At 38.7% G+C, this 25538-nt stretch overlaps 1 protein-coding gene across 2 annotated transcripts; it reads right to left on the minus strand.

Moving 5' to 3' along the window:
* klhl24a (kelch-like family member 24a) lies at nucleotides 1-24786 on the minus strand. 2 transcript variants are annotated; one of them, XM_028472145.1, is made up of 8 exons: nucleotides 24551-24786; nucleotides 21569-21665; nucleotides 20625-21469; nucleotides 18439-18623; nucleotides 10411-10529; nucleotides 5140-5328; nucleotides 3089-3277; nucleotides 1-2578 (listed from the first exon to the last, which is right to left on the minus strand). In XM_028472145.1, the coding sequence occupies exons 2-8, from the start codon at nucleotides 21641-21643 to the stop codon at nucleotides 2378-2380; spliced, it is 1803 nt and encodes a 600-aa protein (XP_028327946.1). In that variant the 5' UTR covers nucleotides 21644-21665; nucleotides 24551-24786; the 3' UTR covers nucleotides 1-2377. The 2 variants fall into 2 exon arrangements, with proteins under 2 accessions (XP_028327946.1, XP_028327945.1); XM_028472144.1 differs by having other exon boundaries at nucleotides 24546-24786.
* Nucleotides 24787-25538: the final 752 nt, after the last annotated feature.

Raw genomic sequence — 25538 nt, forward strand, 5'->3', positions numbered from 1 at the left:
TGTTTGATTTTTCTGTATTTCTATTTTGGTTTTAAGTCAGTAAAACAAAATAACCACACTGTTTCTTTGTTATTTTGATTTGGTTTTAAAACGGAATGAACAAAGAATGAAGGGTACATGGATTCAGTGCTGAGCGGACCGACCATCCTATTGTCTTTTTTCATACGTCACATGAAAGCAAAGAACATTTACTGATACAGTAAAACAAAATCTTAAAAAAAGAATCTACATTTAACAGAAAATCTCTTAAAAGGCACACATGTAAGTCTCAGTTGAGGAAAAATAAAATGACAACCAAGGAGATACCTTTAAATATGAGGTTTAACATAGAAAACGTATTCAAACATAATAAAAACTTACATTCACAGCAATTTCTGTAGTCTAACAACACCCAATGTGACATCTACTGACCATCCAAAAGCACAGTCACTCGGAAAGCCTTACCCACCCTCCCTGTAGGACACACACATTCCTCTCCAGCTGATCAGTGAACACACATGCCATACATACATGTACTAACCCCTGGTTACATCCTAAATGTGTAGATGTACAGGTGAGACGTGCCAGCATCTGCCCGAGGAGTCCCGCTAGCACAAGTCGTACGACTCGCTCCGATTAATCCCAACAATGTCCCATCTCGGTCAAAAATCACAAATAATTTCAAACCACACATGCACACCACTTATTCAGATCAGCAAAAGGCTGATCACATGTAAAACAATCACCCACAAACCCCCCCCTCACACACACGAAAGCTGTGTATCACCCAACACATTCAGATGTACAAAAGATACAGACTGTCATAACTTAAAGTAATAAAACAGACGATGAAAATAATGAAGCATAATTATAAAGCTTCAAATGAGAGCATGGGAAATCAGAATAGTGTGAAGTGCACGTAGAAGTAAGAATGATAAGGAAAAAAAAAAAAATCAGATGGAACGTGACCGATAACAACGAAATTCGAGGGAAAAGGAAATGAAAACGGAGCCTCTGATAACAATCATACTCGCTATCGTGTGTCTTATGTCCTAATGCTGCTTATTCCAGAGTAGTGTGAGGTGCACGTAGAAGCATGACTGATAAGGAAAGAAAATCAGATGGAACGTGACCGACAACAATGAAATTCGAGGGAAAAGGAAATGAAAACGGAGCCTCTGATAACAATCATACTCGCTACCGTGTGTCTTATGTCCTAATGCTGCTTATTCCAGAGAATGTGTCCAGTGTCTGTTAAAGACATATGATACAGTGCGAGAGCAGCTGGCAGACTGTTTACAACATAAGGTCCATTTTAAGTATCAATAGGAGGAGTCAAAAACAGAGGGAATTACTCCACTGAAAGGCCAGAGTGTGTACTAATGTATACAAGCGTATGGAGTGCAGTGTGGGATCAGTGGTTACACAGACGGCTTTAAGGCTTTGTTTGTTCAATCAGGACCAGCCACGAAGACTTTAGCTCATCTGTGGGAAAAACACAGTGTTGGAAAGCTAAACGTCATACTGGGGAATGAGATCTGACTGTAGTTCACTCAGAAACTATGTAAAATCCACCAAAAGTAATCATAAACATCAAGACATAGACATTAAAAAAACAAACAAACTACATTTTCAAATAATGTTTTGGATGGTTCTGGTCCTAAAAGAGGTGTTATCCTTACAAATCAACACTAATGAAAGCTGAATGTTGTGTGGTAAACAGTTTCTAGGGTTATATTCAACACCTCATCTCGGGAATTTAATCGTTAAGTCTCACTCCAGTTTCATTAAAAAGTTGAATCAAAAACATAAGTTTATAAAGTTTAAGTTAATTTAGAAAAAAAACAACAACAATATTGTGGTCATACGTTAATATAACTGCTGCCAAAACCTGAATCAAAGGCTATTGGAGATTAGACACAACATGATCAAAGAGAAACTTGTTTGGGTGCTGATTAAAGTTCTCTCTCTGAATTCATTGATTAACTGAATCAAATGATGTGTATTAATCAAGTGCGTGTGGTATGTATATGGATTTTGTAGTTCTTATGTACATCATTTAATGTTGAGAAGATTAAAAAAAACACACTCTTTCAATGGATTCCACTTATTTCTGATGTGAATTGCAGCTCAGTTTAGCCCTGGGGTTAAAACAAGTCCACAGCATTTTGTTTAGCATATGAAGTACAATTTCCCCAACCTCGTGCATTTATCTAAATGCGAATCCATGCGTTAATACTCGACGACAGCACTACAATAAGCAATGCTACATGATGCTGTAAGGAAATAATGAGCTTAAAGAAAATTATGTTATTATTACTTTTACATTATTGTGTATGTTGGTGCATCCGAACAGTCTTTTAGTATGTGCTCTCACATCGCTAATTGTCCCTCACAATCATGACCTGTGGTACTTGTCATTGTAACGATGGATTGTTACACAGCCATGGTAGGAGATGGGTCGGGGCATAGCTGCCACTCCTGTGATGATGCCGGTGGAGGGGTCATAACAGAGGATGGTGTCTGTGGCGTCACCGTTTTCCCCTCGACCACCGAGGATGAAGATCTTACCGTTACATACAGACATGCCGCAGCTCTCCTGCAGGGAGAGAGATCGCAAAAATACTTTAGGTCGCAGTACAAAACAAACTAGAACGTTTGCTTTTCCTCAAGAAAATGCAAGTGAGGATGCAGGTGCTGGCCTGAGTTGCACTGCATTAGCCTAGCATTAATATTAGCCTAGCATTAGCATTAGCTCAGCATTCACATTAACCTAGCATTAGCATTAGCCTAGTGTTAGCATTAGCATAGCATTAACATAACCTAGCATTAGCATTAGCCTAACATTAGCATTAGCCTAACATTAGCATTAGCCTAGCATTATCATTAGCCTAGCATTAGCACTAACCTAGCATTAGTTGAACATTAGCAATACGGTTGAAAAAAGTGATAGCATAAATCTCAGGAACTTTCAGAATCTTTTGATAGCTTATTTGTCAAAATCAATAACTCAGACGGAAGAAAAAAAGAGATAATAGTGATGATGCCTCCTGCATCCTCTCTGACTAACAGCTCAAGATATGAAACACGTCAGCAATCCTTCTTCTACCTGTTTGCTGAAGGTGTGAACCACGTGCATCCAGTAGTCTTCTGCTGGGTCGTAGCAGAAGATGGACTTGGTGAGACCGCCGCACACGTAGATCAGATTGTTAAGGGACACTGCCGTGATGCAGCGCTTAGCGATGGGGATGTTGGCCCGTAGTAACCAGGTGTTTGTTTCTGGATCGTAGCACTGAACCTGAAATGTACATCCAGGTGTTAAATTAGCTACAGGGAGCATTCAAAATACGTACGCAAAATATCATTTTACAGTAATCCATTCATACCCTTTATAGCGGTGGTTTTCAAACTTTTTTGGCTCAAGTACCCCTTTCTGTTATTTCTGAATCCAAGTACCCCCTTTTGTCTGACTACAACATTTTGCTATTTAAAAACAACTATAGAGCATAATGATGGAATGAACGAGTGATATCACACATTTTAAATAATCTCATTTTGTAAATAAGTGGAAAAAAAACAATATTTAATGCAGTGGTTCCCAACCTTTTTTGGGTCGGGACCCCATTTTGATATCAAAAATTTCTGTCGACCCAAAGACATTTTTTCCCCCTAGTATTAGTTTTTGATCATGTTTGAACTCAGGTTATTATTTTTTACTGACATTTAGTTTAACTCGATTCACAAAATGAAAGTATAGAAATACAGATGTTTAAGATTGTGTGTTGTTTTAATTTAAGAAAAGAATAATTGTTTAAAAATGTACAGGCGACCCCACATGGGGTTCTGACCCCAAGGTTGAAAAACCCTGATTTAGTGGCTCCTGAATAGATTTATTTCTATAGTTATTTATCATTTCTGATCATCTCACGCCTGCGGTGGGACCAAGACTGACACTTTATTTGTTAATTTTCCACTCTCTCTATCTCAAGTTCCCACTATAGTGCCATCGCGTACCCCTAGGAGCACACATACCCCCATTTGAGAAACACTGCTTTATGTAACACTAGGACGCTTTGCTCAAGGGATTTTACCGAGCCATTTTCTGACATCTGTTTGATCTCAATATTATCTCAAATCTTTCACAACTTGGATGTGTGCAGCTTCCTTATCGAGGGTAAAATGGATTCTAGAGAAAAATGCTGACAGTCAATTGTTGATGTTGGAAAATTGCCTGCTTTGTAGTCATCTGTCAAAACGCCATCAGATTCTTTCATGTGGGCACGCTAAATCCAACTTATAGTGTAATCTTCATCTAACCAGAAATCTAACAATAGCTTAAATAAGGATATCAGATCATCCCTACTTGAACTGTATATGTTACTGTACTGTAGATATATTTCTAGATCACTTTCAGCATGGTTTTGATTTTAACAACCACTAATGAATGAATTGATACAAACAAGAAATCTGAAAACAAATAAATAAATAAAAATAAATTATTAAGGTGAGGATTGGGCAATTCTACCATATTAACTATCAAAACCAAGTATCATCTGGTTAAAACATCCCATTTGAGAAACACTGCTTTATGTAACACTAGGACGCTTTGCTCAAGGGATTTTACCGAGCCATTTTCTGACATCTGTTTGATCTCAATATTATCTCAAATCTTTCACAACTTGGATGTGTACAGCTTCCTTATCGAGGGTAAAATGGATTCTAGAGAAAAATGCTGACAGTCAATTGTTTATGTTGGAAAATTGCCTGCTTTGTAGTCATCTGTCAAAACGCCATCAGATTCTTTCATGTGGGCACGCTAAATCCAACTTATAGTGTAATCTTCATCTAACCAGAAATCTAACAATAGCTTAAATAAGGATATCAGATCATCCCTACTTGTACTGTATATGTTACTGTACTGTAGATATATTTCTAGATCAATTTCAGCATGGTTTTGATTTTAACAACCACTAATGAATGAATTGATACAAACAAGAAATCTGAAAATAAATAAATAAATAAAAATAAATTATTAAGGTGAGGATTGGGCAATTCTACCATATTAACTATCAAAACCAAGTATCATCTGGTTAAAACATCCCATTGCTGTCTTTGCCATGTGATTAACTATAGAAAGACAAGTACATGCTGCCTTCCCACCTTGTCTGAACAGGTTTCGTCGTCTGGTCCTCCTCCAATAACAAAGAGCTTGCCAGCACAGCTGGACACAGCTGGAGAGCTGACTGCTTCTTTCAAAGGTGCAACTTCAGTCCAGCGGTTAGAGAAGGAATCATAACACTCTACGCTGCTGAGGCGACTCTGTCCATCGTAGCCACCCACAGTATAGACCTGAGGACACACAGATAAGATCAGAAATCAATGTAAACGACTGATTCTCCCTCACATGACACATAACATAACATTGATGGCTTTCTGCCTTCACACTCTTCAGGTTCAGCTAATTTAATGAAATGAACAAATGTAAAACCTGTTTGTTTTCCGGTTCATGAGTGCATGAGTCTGAACTTTTCTCTTGACATCAGCACTTAGAGAACCAGTTTATCAGGTGCACAGGATGAATGACGTGCTGCTCCCATACAATCACTATTGTTCTTGTCCTTGTTGCTCTCATATCTGTCAACACAGACATGGAACCCTGAAGGAATCAAACCTTCAACATTTCATAGTTTAAGAAGTAACTGACTCATTGCTTTCTCTTGTGAGTTAACCGGGAGCGTGTTTGAGCTAGAAAGCAACTTTACATCACATTTATATTTAAAAGGAGTCAACATGGAGTTGGGATATACTGCATATATTGAGTGAGGGTCCAAGCATCGTACTATTCCTGCAAGGCAAGAAGTCAGCAGTAGTTCATTTTCTTTTGTTTTTTCTAATATATTCTTTTATTTTACATAACAATTTCAATTTTCAAGTACATCTATACCAAGGGTTGAAGTTGAACCCTATATTGCCAAACACACTTAGAACCCTTTTTTGGCCTGATTATAAATTTTACCTAAGGAACAAAACATCCTGTTGTCAATATCAATCAATCAACACTGTTACTGCAAAGACAACAAAGTTAAACTAAGGTCAATAAATGTGGTGTTCAAAGAGTTTAGGTTGTGTTGACCTGGAAATCTAAGGATACATCAACTGACGTGGTATAACATCTGGGAAATCAAAATATAGGTCATCTAACTAATGCACAGTACACGTGCATAACACTTTCCCAATTATGATAATTTTGACAAAAACCTTGGCCAAAGAAAAAATAAATAAATAAAACGATATACTGTATCCACAACATTTTACCACATTTAACATTATCACATTCATATCAACATTTTACAAAATAGGCTGATTTTTTACATTTATTCTACAGGAGGACAATATGTGTTTTCTTTCTAAGCAACTTTATGGGTGCTGTTATGCCACTTCAAACCCTCAGGCCAATCCTGTATTTGACAAAACAAAGGGCTTAGAGGAGGAAGTGAATAAATAAAAAAAACAAAAAAAACTACTAAAAAAAAAGCTGGGGGATGATGCAACTGGACATGTGGATCTCTACAATTAACACCTGGCTAATGGTTGAAAGGGACTATATCTTTTTCACTCGATTAGGTAATTCATTTTCTTCTTCATTCTAGGATTTGACACGGACAGCTGGCAATATTTGTCTATAAGCAGATGGACAGAAAGCTGAAAAAAACCTGGCATTTGCAACATTTTACGATCAATTCACAAACCAAATAGAGAGAACAACTGGTATAAGAGAGAGAGCAAATTAGAACTTGGTAACTTAGGCAACAACAAAAAGACTTAATTAAATGTAACAGTTGTATTTGTTGAGACATTTCTTTGTATCTGTTCAACTAGTTCAATGGAAACTTCTAATATCACATTTGCTTTGTGCTTGGAATAGGGTTGATGAAAGAGTAATACATTAAACTTGAATGGTAAATGGATTTTACATAAAGCACAACTTGAGTATATGTTCCAAAGCATTCATCCATTCAACACAGCTGCCATACAGGGTGCTAATTTCTATTTAGAGCAACGTAGGGTTTAGTGCAAACATTACGAATCAAAGACCAACCCTCCCCCAGCAGAGCCACAGATGTCTTTTTATGTTTGTACTTTACAAACAGTTATTAACATCCAAGTGTGACAATCGTTTAAAAGCGTAAAATAAAGTTCATTTGATTGACGAGATGAAGGTTTTCATTGAATAAAGTTGTTGACGTTGAGGCACTGCATCACTCATTTGACAAAGGCCTCCTCGGTTTCATTAGTGTGAAAATAATACATCTATAGAAGACACATGACACTTTAACAGCAATGTCAGCAGAGACTGTTTGGTTGTCACCAAAGACATTTTCTTTGAAACAATGCCGAAGCACCAATAACAACAAAGTGATGAAGTGCCTCTCGGACAGGTGAGAAGTCGAGACCAGGAGAGAAACACAAAGAGTGGATGACTTGAGCTCAGGGAAAATAACACAGTGAAAGTACTGTGATAGGCAACCACAGCCGTCACCAAGTGCAGTCATAACAGGGCAATGAAAACAACAGATGACGTATTTAGTGAACAATCTTTGGAAACGCAACCAGTCCAACAGGTCATTATACTGTACACAGGATGTTGAGAAGCTCCATTTATTGTATATTATTCTCAAAGTCTCAGAAGATAAAGCCTCCACAGGCCTGTTGATCAAAGTTAGTTCTCCTAAAATTTGTACGAGTATATCATGCTTTCATAACCTTGATAACGTCTAGAGGAAGATAATTGCTTCAAAGCGTGAACATATGTGTTCATTATGTTTAGAAGCTACAGCTTTGTTTCTCTGCTCCTGGATCATCAGTGCCATTCACGTGGGAGGGAAATTACAGCCTGGTGGAGGAAAACACAGACTACTGACTGAGAAGGAGGGGAACTAACTTCTGAGAAACATGTTGTAAAAATGCCATCATATCATCAACAACTGCATAGAACAAAATTATGGTAAACTACATCAAACGATGCACAGGTTTATCTCATATTACAGTAAAAACATGTCTACAGTTGGACTTACTGTGCAATGAAGTCCATGAAACATGCCTTTAATCATACAAGTAATTAATAATGCTTTTTTGCAATAACAATTGCAATATAAAAACAATACTATTTCATTAAAAGTTGCTTTATTAAAAGTATTTTTATGTCGTTGACCTAGAGCTGTACCATTGAACTTGTTTTGCACCAAATAGTGAGAGGTGACTCAGTTTGGAGTTAATTACTGACTTTTATAGCTGCAGTGTGACTGTCGGGCCATTTGCCAGGCTATTGTGGAAGGCCAGCAAGGAGGTCTCATGTACACATGAACATTTTTATGTAGTGTGAGGATACTTAAAGTTGTTCACAACATTGGTTAGCAAATAGGCTCAAACACACCTCAATAATCATGAGACAAAGATTTTTGGGTAGCAAGAACTCCACCCTGAGTGATGACTCATGGAACCTCCAGCTTCAGGGCCAAGGCTGTGCAGAAAATGTATCACACGTGTCAATGTTTGTACTTGTTCAAATAATGACGAAAAACTCACAAGACTCGAGGTATGAAAGTCATCGCGGAGTCACTGTGTAATTGGCACATTTCAAACAAATCAATCACTGAGTTCTACACAACATTATATTGTGTAATAGTATAAAGAAATACAAAGAAAACCTTAACACGCATTAATCCCTTAAAAGGCCTGGGACCTTGTGTACAAATGGTCTGTATGCACAGTAACCCATTGCATGGGGGGTTGGTAATTGAAAAATTGGTTAATTCATTTTAAACTACATGTATTCTCCAGTCACATTCACACACCGACAGCAACTGAACTGGGCAGGCTGTTTTACACTTATGGCGTGTTTCCACTGGTGGTATTGGCTCTACACGGCTCCACACTCCTCGGTTTCGAGACCCGATACTGTTTTTTTGAAGCGTTTCCATTGAGCGCCAACCTGACATTTGTGTCAGTTTTAAATTGGGCAATAAAAACTGGTAATTGAAACATCGGAATTTCAAAAAACACTCAAATATCGCTATAGTTTTTATGATTTTCACAAGGAGGTATTTCTGGTGTTTCAATATTGAAATGTGTCGCAAAAGCGCTATGAGCATACTTTTTCCGTAAATACACGTCACAGAACGTGACGTACATGGTTGCGAGTTTCCTGCCCAAAACAACGTTCAATGGAAACACTTTCAAAGCACAATCATACTTTGCAGACATTTAGAAATATGGCTTTTATCTTATCTACATCACATTTCACACTTCTTTTGGAACCTCAACAAAGAAGGTACTGAAAAAAGCAGCACCAGGTACCACGGAGGAGGTACTTTTTCCCAGTGGAAACACGCAAAAAGAGTGTAGAGCCGAGCCGAGTAGAGCTGATACCGCCAGTGGAAATGCGCCAATCGTGGTGGCACCTTAAACAAGGAGTCCACAATCCTGTTCAGAAACTGTTTTTTGTTATTCTGGGTGAAATGGTCCTTCCATCCTGGGAGTAGTCAATACAATATGTATTCAGAAAAAGGAACCAAAAGAGTTAGACCTCAAAACTTGGACCAATCCCTGCTATTCTGTCCGAATGGAAAGAACCAATCAGATGCCTTCAATTCTCATCCTGCCCACGCCCCCATCTGTCCTACCCTCCTCTAGCATACACGCTCGTCACGTGACACCGTTCGTGGAAGTATCGAACACAAATGAAGAATCTGCAGGGCCTGAAAAGCAATGCAGAGGTCACTGTTTTTCCATTGGACAGCTCATTATTTGTTTTGCTTCAGAGAGATTTGCTGTTTTATTATCAGAAGGGGGAGGAGGGGGTGGAGCTTGGAGTAGGTCTTGCTGGCATTCCAAAATAGCAGATTGCATCTTTAATCCAAGTAATGTATTAAAGAATTTACTCCATTTGACTTTGAATTACACACACACAAGGATGTCAAAAAGGATGTGTTGCGCTTACTCACTTATTAAAGATCTTTCCATTTAACTCTGAGCTCTTGTGTTTAGTGAAGGCCCACAAAGTATTAAACAGGCTGGGTGACTGAGCTAGTCCCTAACTTGGAAGTGTGCAGTGTTGGCACTCGTTCAATGACCTCCCACTGTTCTTAAACAGAAATGTGCACCTGCTGTGTACATAGGAGTGTAAATAGTAACAACTCAGCAACCAGGATTACTTATCAGCTTACATGCAGACATGAACTCACTTATAATTCAAAACCAGACTGGTGCAAGGAGATCATTTGGAATTTTAATGTACAGGATACAGGGGCCTACATGATGATGTATGCATATGACTGAATGTTTAAGAAGTTATAAGAATGTAAATAGGAAGAAAAAACTGTGTTGGGGTAGAGGCTTGAGGTTTGAACTTAAATACATGGGTTTCCTCACCTTTCCAAGCAGGACACCCATTTTGTGTCTCCAGCGACCTTTGTTAAGAGAGGCCACTCTGATCCACAGGTTGAGTTGGGAGTTATACATCCAAACATCCCTGCTGTTAATGCGACCACCTAAAAACACACAGAAAAAAACCATTTGGATGCATTCATGATCCCAGTAAGGCAGAGGTGTCAAACCTTTTTTCGGGTCATGTTTTACAAATACAAAGTAGCAAGGATTAGTGCACAAAATGACAAGATGCACCACCTCAGATATTTTTATTGGAGAGAGTTTAAGTATAGACAAGAGTTGTTTGACATGTATTGTGTGTGGTGTTCATCTGAAAAAGAATAATAATTCCAAAATACATGTTTAAGCAGTTTTTTTTTTACCTAGAAATTCCAGGCGACCCCACTAAATAATAACTAAAATTATATACCATTTACATAAATATATATAATTTTTAAATTTATAATGCTATTCTTTTCATGGGATGTTTATTACTTACTATTCTTCATTCAATATTTTTGTATTATTATTGTTTATATGTTTTATTTGATTATCACTTTTAATAGTGCCATGTGCTTGTGTTGGGGGACTGTTCAATTGTGTCAAATAAAACATTCAGAAGATGTTTTTCTCTTGTGCTACAGCCATCTTTTTGATTTGGGCATCTTGTCTGTCTTTGACCGGAGTTGATTCTTAAAGGTGCAGTCTGCAACTTTTATAAAAGTGACTTTTTGTCATATTGGCTAAAGTTGTCACTATATAAGGACAGCATTACATGAAACTAGTCATTTGTGTGAAAAAAACTGACTCGTTGATTCCCCCTGCTGCCTTTGGCAGATTGCCGGAATGCACCGCGACCGAGCAAAAAGAACCAATCAGAGCCAGGGTTGTGTTTGATGCACTGTCTGACAGCTGTTGCTCACAGGCCCCGCCCCCTTCCCGTAACTAGAGCGCCATCTTTTTTACAGTGTATGGTCTGGAGGAGTAGAAGATGGAATTAGTGACTTTTCTGCTTGAAAGGTAATTACTGTTGCTTGATTTACATTATGTTTGATTTGTAATTGTTACACTAGAACTCTGTAGTGCATGTGTTGTTCATGTGCGCTCAGCAGCCTCCATGTGAGCTGCTGTAAGTGACACTGAGTTGTTGCTGCTGTTGCTGAGGTTTGTGCACATAGAGAGAAAGAAGCGCTGCAGTAATATGCTTTAAACAGAGCATGTTATATTACTGTGATGCTGCTGTCAGAGTAACGTTAGCTTTTTAGCTCCTCTGAGGGAGGGACTTTTGAAAGTTTGGAGGCAGGGCAGGAAAGCAGCGGGGAGGGAGTGGGATCTGGGAGTCGCGGACTGCACCTTTAAGAGTTTACCTAATAAACAAATTAATTACGGTAATGAATGCACACACCCAGTCACATATAAAAACTATCTAACACATGCAGTCACATGTACTACTGACTTTCCTTGGATACACAGGTACTAAATTAATGCCTGTTGTTGAATTTCTAATGTAAACACACCATCACCTCTATTTGTACCACTACCCCCACCCCAGTAACATTACTATTACTATTACTACTGCTACTACATTGTGACCATCACTTTCCTCACATGCCTTTCCGATTGCCGTGAATAACAACAGTCACTGAAGCATGTAACACTGTGACCCTGGAACACTTCTAACAAGCTCTAACATGTGCACTCTGTGTCTCGCAATAATCCCCCTTCACCCCCCCCCCCCCGTCTCACCACCTCCACACATAGTAAACAAGCGCTGACAAAAACACAGACAGACATCAGGGACCTTTCAGGGAAGACACTTTTAACGATGGGGCCGCATATGCCCATTAACACAAAAGGGTCAGTGACACACACACACACACAACATTTCACACCAGGTTGTAAATTGAACACACACAGTAGTGTTCACACTGCATAAAACAGAAATTGCGTTGATAAAGAAACACTGCCATATATAAATAAAAAAATTCTATTAATAAACTTTTTTAAAAAGTTATTAAAAATTAATATAAATGCTCCTGTTAATTCACTGCTGAGGACTAAATGACGTTCTAATCAGTTCTTAGTTACTAGGGGTTATTTTGGTGGATTTCCAAATGTCTGGGGAATGACACTGTAAAGAGAATCTGACAACAATGGTCAGGAAACCAGAAGGGAGCCACTGCATTTTTGCTACACTTGCATAACACAGCCACCCTGGTCAAGATTCAGATGTTCCTACTCTGAAAGACATTTTAATGAGATAAATGAAAGGCAATATTGTAGAAAATAAAAACTGTGAAGAAAAAACATGTTCCCATTTGTAAAGGATGTTAACAAGAGTAGTTGGACTTGCTTTGTGTTTTATTTCAAATCTTTACTCTACAAAAATTCATTATTTCTAAAATCGTTCGTTGGAACTGGGACTTTGGACTTTGATATCCACATGTCACAACTCATTGTTTCAGGCTTCTTTGGAAGTGAAATAATAATGGGGTAAGACCACTGTTAAAATATTTGTGTGTTCACACGTAAAATTTGTGCACTGAAATTACAGTTTTATTTGTGGATGCGAATCTCATTCCTGTGGATACGAGTCTCATTCCTGTGGACATGAAACTCCTACAAGATGTAGAAGTAGAACTGGGACAATGCACCAAAATCCCACATAACAAGCAAACAAACTCTAGACTTTGTTGTTAAAGGCTTTTTGCGCTGCGCGTTAGTAAACTGACTTTAATTGATTTTTTTTTTTATGTATTACTGTCACTACTGGTCAAAACAAGAAACGTTGTATTTGATTTTTACAGTAACATTACACCATCACCATCTTCAAGGAAAAGACCTAGCATGTCCAGCTGTATTTACAAATTCTAAAAGCTCCTTTGCTTTTTGAAGAGAAATTACTCATCTCATTTTTTAGACAGGTTGACAATGACAAAATTGAGACATGGTATGGAAGTCATGAACAGCTTGGGTCAGACTTGTAATCTCCCGGAGACTTTTAGAGTCAGGCTGTCTGCAGCCCTGAGGCTTGGTGTTATTATAGATTTGTGTGAAGGAAACATGTTGACATACTGTACGTGTGTGACTTCAAAAACAGACTTGCATATACAGCTTATTTTAAAAGAGGGGCCACTTTGAAAATGGAAGCTCTTTGATCAGCAGTTGGTGATGGGAAGGACCACTGCTGCTAATAACTGTTCTTAAGACCTAGCAATGATTCCTTGAAACCAATTATACGACAGCTCTCTTAGAGCTTTGCGTTGTTTACATCCTTGAAGAGTTTTACTGCTGTCGTCAGTCATGTTGTTCACTGCATCTTACAGTGGCCACGGTTACATGATGTTTCTTAATTTGGAATTAGTTATTCCAAATTAAAGTGTTCTGCTTTGTGTTTATATGGAAATAGTAATTCTGAATTGAGGAACATGGAAAACAGGTTTATTCGGCATTATAAAATTCTGCTTCAGGTCTGGAGGTTGAGAAGGGTTCTGATTGGACAGGGGGCAAACGTGACTTATCGCGTCTATCGGGAAAAAAACACACAACAAACCTTTTCTTTTGGGGTACAACATAAAATACCACATGAGAACTGTTTTCACCTTTATTTTGATAGTAGTTTTGAAGCAGCAACTCGACAATAACAGAGTTTCGCTTTCATCTGTGGAACAGCAGAAGAGAGACAGAGCAGCGGAGAAAGGAGATAGAATTCCGTACTTTGGTCAATCAAAGCCAGCGGTTAATACAACAGCTGTTCTACCTCCACTATACAAGACGTTGCGTAAAAAATTAACTTTGTAATGATCCGCGCATCATCAGTGAAGCTCTGGTGCTTTATGTCCTGATAAAGCCTGTTCTGTTTACCGAGGTCCGTGTGTGCGTAATAAGTCTGTGTGTCCGTGTGAATGTCCGTATGTTTATGATTCCGTCCATCCACTCTTTTTATTATATTCATGTCTTTTAAGGCTCTTATTAAATAAATCGTGTCGGCTGGAGTCCGGGTGGCCATCCTGGACTATGTTTTTACCAGTGCGTTATCGCGGCAAGTCACACATGCGCAGAACGGCCGGAATTAATTTAAAGTGGGATTAAGTGTTTACCAAAAAAAGGAATAATTTAATTCAGAATTAAAATCGGAATAAACCAGCCACCCAATTTGGATTTAAGTTTGGTTCAGAATTAAATTTGCATTAGGAATTAAGTGTTTACATGGTCAGTTTAAAGAGGATTTAACTTTTATTCTCAATTAAAGAGGAATTAAAGCTCCCATGTAAACGTGGCCTGAGCAAGAACAACTGACCCAGATTTATTGAATCCTTGACTACTATATTTGGGCAACTGAACAGACTACAGAATTATTCTCCTGTTACACGCAATAGGAAGAGGAAACTTTGCCATGACCAGAACTTCCTGGAAAACTGATCTTAAACAAACTTTGCAGATCATTTTTCAAAATCTTGACATGTTCCTAAAAAAACATGGGCTTTGTCCTTCTTCAATAATCCGTGCGAAGTATAAAAAATAAAATAATTCAGTTACCACCAGAGTTTCCATCCTAGTACAGATTTGTATGCAATGCCATAGCCTATTGAAGCACTTCTTTTTAAGACCTCAGCAAACAGCAGCTGTGGAAAAGATTAAAGGTCCAGGCATGCACTTGAAATAGCTTGAACTGGATCGCAGAGCAGACAGAAAGAAGATATGTGACGGAAAGTATGTGTGAGAAATACAGAAATGTGTACATCACACACACAAGGTAATAAACATGAGAATAACCATTGAGGAAGCTGTGTGCGTGCATTTGAAACAGCAAGATGTGGGGGAAGCATGTGTGTTGATTCTAGTTGGCACGCTTGAGGCTTGTTATAGTTACACGTGACGACTTGGCACAGTTACAAAACTCTGCACACTCTTTGCTGAAGGGGACAATTTTCTGTACATCCCCCTCCACTCCACTTCTCGTTTTACTGATGTTTTTGTACATCAGTGTGGTGCAGCACATGCAAGGCCTGCCTGAACACGAGCATCTGCAGCAGGCATATAGGGGCAGATTCACTAAAGGTTTAGGGGTATTAAATTGTGTACAAATGTATCTCCATGCGCTAATAAGCCGTACAAACTCTAGGGAATCAGGAGTGTGCGGCTGCTGCACATCGCAATGCGCCCTCAATCCATTTATCGCGTTTTCCTCTGATGAATATGTATAGTAGGCAGAGCTCACAAGGTGAGCAAAAAAATGGGAGGAGGACATGCAAATAAATTAATGCAGTTCATCAACTCTGGAAGTGTTTGCTGTGATTGTTTTAGCACAGAAAAACAGTACGACTGACAAGCAGGTGCAAACACACACGCAGGGATTATCGCTGCAGTAAACGTTTAAACAAAACACAGCAGAGATGGAAAAAAAGGCTCCAGTTAACCTTTCTAGTATAGGAAAATAATAATAATTAAACAATAGACAATATTAACAGACACTGAATGAGAAAATGAAGTGTGAGTAAAGTGTGTGTGAGGGAGAAAAAGCTGGATGCCTGAAGCCCGCGTGGAGTCGGGTTTGTGCGTGTCCACTGCGGTGAAGAGCCAGAGGACGCTGTGCATGGATCTACTGTATATGGATGTCACACAGCGCTGCTCAAGCCTGCTGGATGATGGTCAGTAGATCATCTTCAAATGGTGCTGATTGACAGACTGTGTTGCTGCATCAACTCAGATCTTTTAACTCAGTCGCTGTTCAAATCTGCCTATACAGGACCTGATGGAGCAGCCGCATTAATTTAGGGGCAAAAAATATCATTAGGTTTTAATGTTTTTTTAAAAAAAAGAAAAAAAAAAAAAATTTGTTTATTTAGTTTTCTACATTATTAGATGTTTGTGCAGCAGAAAGAGAAGTCCATCTGCCTCTGCCTTAACTTCCCCAAATGTCATTGTGTGCTTCTGTGCGCCTCACCTCTACACATTGAACAAGCAAAATGTTCACTTAAATAGGGCGGTCTCCACCACTTCTGCACGCATGCTAATCATTGTTGCAATCCTAGTGAATTCCTCGCAGCAGGTGAGGAAACTACGTCACCAAAGGATTTAGGGACGCAATTGGTTTACCACCCTTTATTTCATTTTTTTTTTTTTTTTTTTTTTTTTTTTTTTTTTTTTTTTTTTTTCTTTTTTTTTTTTTTTACCACCCTTTATTTCAGAACTTGATGAAATCGCCCCTTTGTCTGCTCCAAAACAATTGCACAAAAAACTGTTACCCTCACTGCTCTCAGTTCACTGCAGAACTGCAAGTGTGCACTTCACTTCTGACATTGGCAGCAACATGCTATGACTGTGGTTAAGAGGAATGAAGTATTCCCAAACTTTGTTATTCCAGATTGTTTTCATTGAAGAAGGCTTACACCATTCATGGCACAAAATACAAAAATGCAGTTTAACAGGACTTCCTAATAAAAGAGCAGTATTATGATAAAATTCACTTCATAATGGTTTTGATACAGTGATATACATTCCTTTAGCCTCATTCAGAGGGCCAAAGTTGAAAAGTTCTGTTTCCTCCCTCCCTCGTTATTCCACATTTTGAAAAAAGTCAGCTCCAAATGGGCAAGTTGGATTTTTTTTCACATTGTGACCTCACATAGCAAAAACTCCTCCTAACAATCCTGGCTTCTCCTACACTATAAGAATGTGAGCTCTCAAACTACCTCACAGGTAAAATGAAAACTGTGATTTAATAAAGAATATACATTTTATTTTACTGTCATATATGTAAAGCTACATACACAAAATGTGTTCTCTGTATTGAACCCCTCCCTGAGGAGCAGTGGGCAGACATGGTGTAGCGCCCAGCGAGCAGTTAGGGTTAATATAAGGGACTGATCAACATCCCACAGTGATGGACCAGGAAGATTAGAACCAGTGAGACTACGATTACAAGCCTGCGCCCTTAACCACTAGTCCCTTTATCCACAAATAATATATTTACGTGAAGTATATATATTATCCAGTATATAGATAATCTGAAGCACTCACAATCAGTTCCACTTTTAGTAGCCGTTACATCATCTCGTATCGCCTTTGACGTGATCCGACATGTTTGTGACCCAGTGCAATTCCTGTGGTCAGTAGAGGTGAGGATGACAAGAAAGTGACGGAGAAGCTGCGGTGAGTGTTTGAAACAGCTGACTGACACCGCTGCTGTTGTGATAAACACACCGTGAAGCAGATTTTTTGGACTTAAATAGCCATGTGTTTTACTGTAATGTGCAATTTCTTTGGCTGAAAACAATAACAAGAGTGTGTGGATAGCAAAAGAAAATTTCTATGGTAATCGCCCTCTCCAAGAGTGAGGCATAAAGTCTGCGTCTACAGACACGCCCACTCATGCACATGCATGAAGGCCCCAAAACAGCCTGTTTTTTAGAAGCGTCATGAAATTGACATTTCAGAGGGCTAAAACCAGAAAACAGGCAAGTTTGGAAAAATAAACCTTAAATATGATGTTGTTGGGGTTCTTAGAACAAATGGAGATGGGTGAAAAACAGCATAATACTGGACCTTTAAAGCTGGGATTCTCACTAAATTTATTTTTCTCCCTCCCCCCCAAAAATACAAAAATACATACATCCTTGAAAAAAGGAAATTCCAAAACAGCTGATTTCATTTATGTGTAGCCTGCAACCTTTCTGACTGACCAATTGGAAAGAGGGGAGGCCCTTAACAGGACACATAGCCTGGAGAGTGTGTCCAGATGTTGCTCTCGTGCTGAGGGTAGGCAAACTGCCAAAATAGCATTTCCCACAGAGAGAATAGATGGCAAGTTATACAAGCACACGCACACACACACACACACAAAAACTTTCCATACATATGCACAGTTCCTCAAGTGATTCAGTGCTTTAAAATTTGGGGTATTAAATAAGAAGTATTTACATATTCATTCAATTATTAACTCCAGATCTATCTATGCAGGAGTCAGACGTGACAGGCCAAGGTTTATAAAGTCAACCAATAAACTATCTTTGTACAGTGGGATCTCACCTGACACCAGGATATCATTGCGGAGGGCACAGACGGCGTATTCTGACTTGGTGAACTCTGGCAGTTTTGCCAGGGATTTCCACTCTCCTGTGACCGGGTCATAGCATTCAGTGTATGGTAGATTAAAGCCCCCCACTCGCTCACAGCCTCCCACCACCACGATCACCTCAGAGTAGCCGGTCGACCTGTGGAATAGAGAGGGGAGGATGAGTAAGAGGGCAAGATAGAGAAGAAAGGGCAACACAGATAAAGAAGATTTTCCCAAAGGATTAAGTGGATTACATTATTTAGAATATTAATATAACAAATCTGTTGACCAGAGAACAAAAATTAAGACATACAGTTGGTATATGATTTGTATAAAATGGTGAAAATACTGTAATGGTTTCCACAGGAAATCAAAGCTAAGTTCATTCCACGATGACATCATTAAAGTACATAGAAGCACACTTGGGGCAGGGCTTCAGCTTTTTTCCCCCCAAAGTGAAATCCTTCCAGATATCTAATCAGAGAAAACATTTAGTTCAGATCTTTTGTGAAACAAAGAATGGTATAAATTTAGCGTGCCAATCAGCAGTATAACAAAAACAGCTGTTTCCATGATCTCAGAGCTTTTTGGCTGTTTAAAACATGTTGTAATGTTAAACGCACTGTCTTTGCGGGAGCTTTCTTTTCTTGTTCTACGACCCAAAAGCAGTCATTTCGGCTCTACATCCAAACAACAGCTAAGGACAAACACACATTTTTTTTCAAGCCAAGTAGTTTGAAGTGTTCAAGTACAGGTGATTATATCTATATACCAGAATGTTCCCTAATGAACAAAGAGATAATGGGGTCGACTTGAAAGCTGAGGACAGGCATGTGTTTTGAGCAGGGCCCTCAAGGCAAACGAAGCCAACAGTGTGAATGCCAGCTGCTTGATTGGCTTATAGTTATGAGCTGATCTGCCTGGAAACAGTCAACACCCCTGCAGAACATGTGACAGAGTTCAACTGACGAGCAGCAGTGTTCACACCTAAACTCCTTATTATAAGCAAAGGCAACTGTACACGAGTCACGTGCAATGAACCTTACTAACTTTTTATTTATCTATTCTTGGATTACACTCAATAGCTTACCGCCATTTTAACACATACACAAAATCACAACTGAAAAGACTCGACACAAACTAGGTGTAAGGTTAACATGTGAGGAAACCAGGGAATCCAAACATCAGTGAGGTGATTTTTATCCCTGGAATGTTGACAAGACTCAACATTTAAATACTGCATTTTACTACGTCACAATTTTTTTTTCCCCTTTCAGCCAACCGTGCCTTGTAGTAACATGTCCAGTTTCTAAACAGCGTCAAAACACAGTTCAGTCAGTAAAAAACTTCTGCTTGGCACAATGGCACTCCCTGTCTCTCTCCCACGCACATGCATGCACAACAACAACACGACCAGGAGCACAAGTTTGTATACAAACTGAAACTTAAGCTGGGTACACACATAAAGACAATCTATATGTTTTGTCCCAATAATCCCTCGCTCCGACCAAGGATGGCAAACGCTAGATTATTTTACAATTTATAAGATTGACCTATACAATTATCTTGTGGGTCTAAGGTGTGTTAAGTGTGAATTTGTGCTGATAATTGGCTCTGGTAAATATTAAACCAGATGTATGTAGCCGATCAACAAGTGGGCTGACTGCGACGCACGTAATGCCGCTGTTCAAGGCAACTCGGAAATCAGCATTTCCAAGTTAAAATTCCCGAGTTCAACAGCAGCACGTCGCTATATCTTAAACATGGCTGACCCGTACAATGTTAGAAGTAGGAAAACCCTGAGTTGCTAAGAATGTATGTGTGTGGCGTGTTGAGATTATCAGAGCAAATCACACATACTGATAATCTCAACAGACAATCTCACATCAAAACTGATTTTTTATTTATGGGTTTGTAACAGATCAAAAATATCTTCAGATTTAGAAAATCCCTATGCGTGTATGCCACTTTCAAAAAAAAATTCCAACGTATCGGGAGTTTTGATCAAAAAAACAAAAACAAAAAAAAACAGGCATCAGAACCTGATCAGGCATCAACATCATCTTGTGTGACTGCAGCACTGAATCATTTGATTATCACAGAGTATGGAGGTTACCAGACAGGTTTTTCATAGGACAAAAGTCATTATTTTTCTTACCTGCGTGGACGAGTTCTGGGTGACATCATCTCATTCCCGAGCACGTGGTAGCGCCGGGCCTCGTGGAGGAGCTGGTAGCACTCTGGGGCGGTTTGTATGAGCTGGTCTCCCTCCACCGTCTGAACAAAGTAGTTTGGGTGCAAAAGGGGCAAGCGGACATGCTGCAGGAGAGCCTTGAGTATGGGCCTCCTGAGCTCCACACTGTGGTACACCCAGCGCATCACCGCCTCAAACACAACTTCTTCTTTACCAATGGACAGCTCATCACTGTTTATATATTCTTCCAGCTCTTCTTTACGCAGGTCGAGGAACTCTTCGTGCTGAACCACCTCTGAGAAGTTGGCCAGGGAGTAACTGCGACAGCGGCCAGCTAGCTGCTTTAAAGAATGGGCGTCAGCAAAGCGCTGGATGCCCAGGCAGTTGCATGGATCCAGCTGATCCTCCAGGAACTTTGCACAGGCATCGCGGAGAGTGCCAATCTGGAAGAGACTGGAAGTCTCAAAGAGGAACTGGACATTCTCGGTTGTGATCTTGGCTCGACCGGTGTAAACGTAGGTCAGGAACGAGTCCATTGCTTCGGACAGGATGCCATTGATCTCCACCAGCATCTCTCTGCTCTCGCGGTGGTCATTGCAGAACATGGCCCTGAAGTAAGAGGAGCAGGCGGACAGCACGGCGCGGTGGCAGTGGAACTCACGGCCCTGCACACTTATCACCACATCCGTGAAAAGCCGGCAATCGCGAAACTCATTGAACACCTGCAGGATGCCCTCAGAGTGTGAAGCACCTGAGCAGAAGTCCAAGACATCCTGACAGGCTGAAGTTTTGGATTCAACCTCAAACACCTGAAATAGAAAATAACACAATTTTTAAAAAGTTACATACAACTTAATGGCATTTAAATGTATAATACTACAAATAGGTTGATGATAGTTTGGCAGCACCTTGCGTTTGACAGCAGGAGAGTCTCTGACCCCGGAGTCCTCCCTGTTCATTCTCCTACCCAGTATCAACACCATGGCTGCCACCTTCAATACACAGCTAAGGATGAAGAGCACAGACGACAATTACAATCATTAGTTATGTTCAGCGTTGGGGTCAATTACAATTGTAATTGCGTAATTGATAATTAATTACAATTATGGTGCAATTATTGTTGTAAAAATCTGTTACTGTCATAATCATAATTAAATTGTAATTGAGTTTGGATATTTTACTTTGTTGTAATTGCCATGAAAATTCTATAAGATTGTCAATTATAATTTAACGCAAAGCTGCTGTAACCATGTTACAGTTCCATGTTCAGTTCTACACATTAAATTATTAAAATATGTTTCATATCAAGCTTTCACACATTTTACCATTTAAAAAAATTGAAATCTAGGGGTTTAGTGACACAAAAAAGACTGATGTCCACAGCAAAAATATTAAAACCTATATTTTCATTAATTAGGAAGCCAAACAAAGTAAGCAATAGATTGGAAAGAAAGTGTATTTTACAGATGATGTAGGATGATGATTTATCATAAGAGATGCTAACAGAAAGCTAACACAAGGAGAAAGTTAACTTTTATAAGTTAATGTTATTTATTTCAGGCTCAGTAATTTGTGATTAATTGTAATTGGTATTCAGCAATTGAGAACATAATTGTAATTGACATTCTGAGGATAAAAATCTATTGAGATGTAAAAAAATGCTGGTCACTGTAATCGCAATTGAATACGGGTAACTGCAAACGTAATGGTAACTGAATCCAACCCTGGTTATGTTGTAAATATAATGGCACCAAATCAGATTCAGGAGGTTTGTGAAGTCATCAAACAATATAATTAATAAAACATAACTAAACAAGTTGTGGAGTTAAAGAGTTAAATAAAGCAGAACACAACACCACATGGCTGTTCCTCCTGTGAGTTCCTCACTATAGTGAAACAGTAGTTCCCTGCAGCACAATGAACTCCACGAGACGGAAGATGGCAGAGATAAAGGCGGGAAAAAAAAAAAAGGGTTGTACAACGGTTGGAAAGGCCGACCTACACGTCAATCAGGTTTGTTTTTAAAAGAGCGTGGGGGGCAGGGATGCTATCATAAAGGCTGAAGTCAGAGCTGTGACGGTGCTAACATCAATAAACATCTTTGTTGAATCTAGTTTGAGAAAAGAAAACTAGATCAAACAATTAAGTTCATTAAATGTTTTTTTCAGGAAATCTACAAAATCCATATGCTTATTCCACTTATTCGAAAGTTACTAGACAGCATGGCCTTTGCTCAGTTGAGGTAATTTTATCTCAAGTTATTTTTAATCCCTCAGTGTCAGACTCACTGTTTTTACAGTCGTCACCTGCAGCAGATGGAGCAGCTCATTACATGTTATGTGCACATTAAGACAGGTTTCTCCACAAGTCTGACGCAGTGCTGTGACTAATAAGGAATAAATAAGGAGGAAGCAAAGAATATGATGTGACACGCATGTCAATTAACATAAATTGTGAAATTTACATGACGTCATCACTGGTACTAGGGGTGTGTATTGGCTGGCATCTGGCGATATGATTCGTATCCCGATACGATACGATATATCCCGATATTAAAGTATAAGGCGATTATTGCAATTTTTTTTTTAAATATATGACTGAAAAAACAACTAATCTGTAAATGTGTACACCTTCATGAGAACATTATGTATGAAATATATTTTATTGGCATATTTTACACTCAAAACATTGGCTTTAACATGCCATGTGCCAACAACTTAAAATAAAAAGATAACATACAATCTGGCTGTGGCTTTTAAACCAACTTTGACTTTTGTGCAACATGGCTTTAGTGCAATTTAACTGAGGTATATGACGAGAACAACAAATACATGCATAAAGTTAGTACTTTCTTTTTAGAATTTATTGAAAAAACACAAGCTGGTCAACATGCTCAATGTGCACTTCTTTGTGCAGTTACAGTGTATCCTGCAGTGGAAAAGACTTTCCTGGTAAATAAAGGTCAAAATAAATAAATAAATAAATAATAGTAATGGATGCATTTTGAATCGATCCGAGAATCGCGAAACGTAATATCGCGATATATCGACGACTAGATTTTTTTCAACACCTCTAATTGGTACAATATAGATTAAATCGTCATTTAAACTTTTATATTGCTGATGTTTAAAGTAGAGGGAACATAAGAGTTACAGAACCAGAAAAACTCATTCAATAAAAAAGGAAGAAACAAACAAACAATAGGTGAGTTGAGGTTAACGACACTACAGGAATCAGTATAAATAACAAGAAAAAAGTTGTAAAATAATGTTTTTAACTTGTTCAGCTTTGTTTTAGAGCTGTTTGCAATACTACTACTATAATCGAGAATGGTTTACTTTCTCTAAATTAGTCAAAAATGGTTTTATTCTCTAGACACCTAACTGTTACTACCAATGCCTAAGTTATTACTGGTAAATATTGAAAAATAAAAACAGCACCAAAGTTCTTGTGTTGAAATAAATGAAAGTCATAATCCCCTTATATTAAAAACATAACAACTGGGTCCCAAACCACGAGTTGAGAACCTTAGCGTTAGCTTGAGGTAAAGAAACATTTAATCACAATATGTCAGTAGAGTAGAGTGGACAAAGTTTTCAGATGATTATTTCCATCTTTTGGCTCGACACGTGATAAAATGAGCCCAGGGGCCACACTACATCGTCTGGCGGTTGAATTTGGCCCGTGGCCCACAAGTTTCACACCAGGAGTAACCAGACAAAGAGCAACCTTTCTGTCGTCTGTTAGCCACGAATTACACTTAAAGTATATCTTAAGAGTAGAACTACTTTCCAGAGACATTACTTATAAAAAACGTGGCATTTATATGTATTATTGCACTTAATTTACAACAACAACAACAACAATAAAAAGACGCTTTGTTACCTTACGCTGAAAATTCCCGATGGTTCTTCCTCTTCAAGTGGAGGTAAACAATGTGTGAGGAGAGAAAAAGTCAGTTTTTTGTATCAAAAAAAGTAGTAAAAGTATAGTATCTTTTACTATGAAAAGATAAGGTTATGAAACATTAGGCAGGCTGAAACACAGCCAGAACATTTTGACTTGTGGCAACGACACAAAACAAAGACTAACAACTGTCTAACTGTAAACACAGCGACCTTTTATATGTACTGGACAGGGGAAAAAAATAAAAGCGAAGAGACATCCCACTACCCACAAAGCCGGTGTTACAGTGCATTGTGGGTATTGTAGTCCTAATGCTATTGGTTGCGTTGCTGTCGTCGGTGAAAAAAAAATCATTTCCCATAAGCCATTGCTTCTCCACGTGGCCTTTCTTTGTTTGCAAACAAACTTTTCAGAGGAGTTGAAATTTACAGCTGGAAAAAAAAGGACAGTAGTTTAATGAAAACCGAGGAAAAGACACCAGAATCCGCAAACACAGACGACTATTGTACATTATTTGGCGCAATTCGAGCTTGTATTTTGTGTCACAAGTGTAGATTGTGTTGGAAAGAGACGTGCGCACTGCTTGAAAAAAATGTCTTCAGGTACTGTGACATCAATCGGACAAAATAAACTCAATAATCAACGTGTTTTCGCAGAATATGCAACTTGAGGCTACACGTACACACAACAGGATGAAAAAGCATAGTGTTTTTTTTTTTTTTTTTTGAATAAAGATAGATAGTGAAGGAGGGGCTTAGATGGAACAAAAGATGTCACAACTTCCTTCGATTGCAAAATATTTCCAGGAGCCCACAGTCAGGTTCACTGGAAGCCACGCGATGTTATTGCAGACTGTGAGTTTGTAACAACATGTTTTACATGAAAGAAGAGTAATTCTTTCATAAATCTACACTTGGGGATGTAAACACATTAATTAATCACATTGCATACTAGAATCACAGGTAAAAAATA

The sequence above is a fragment of the Gouania willdenowi genome, chromosome 17, assembly GCF_900634775.1.
Source record: "Gouania willdenowi chromosome 17, fGouWil2.1, whole genome shotgun sequence".
NCBI classification, from domain to species: domain Eukaryota; kingdom Metazoa; phylum Chordata; class Actinopteri; order Blenniiformes; family Gobiesocidae; genus Gouania; species Gouania willdenowi.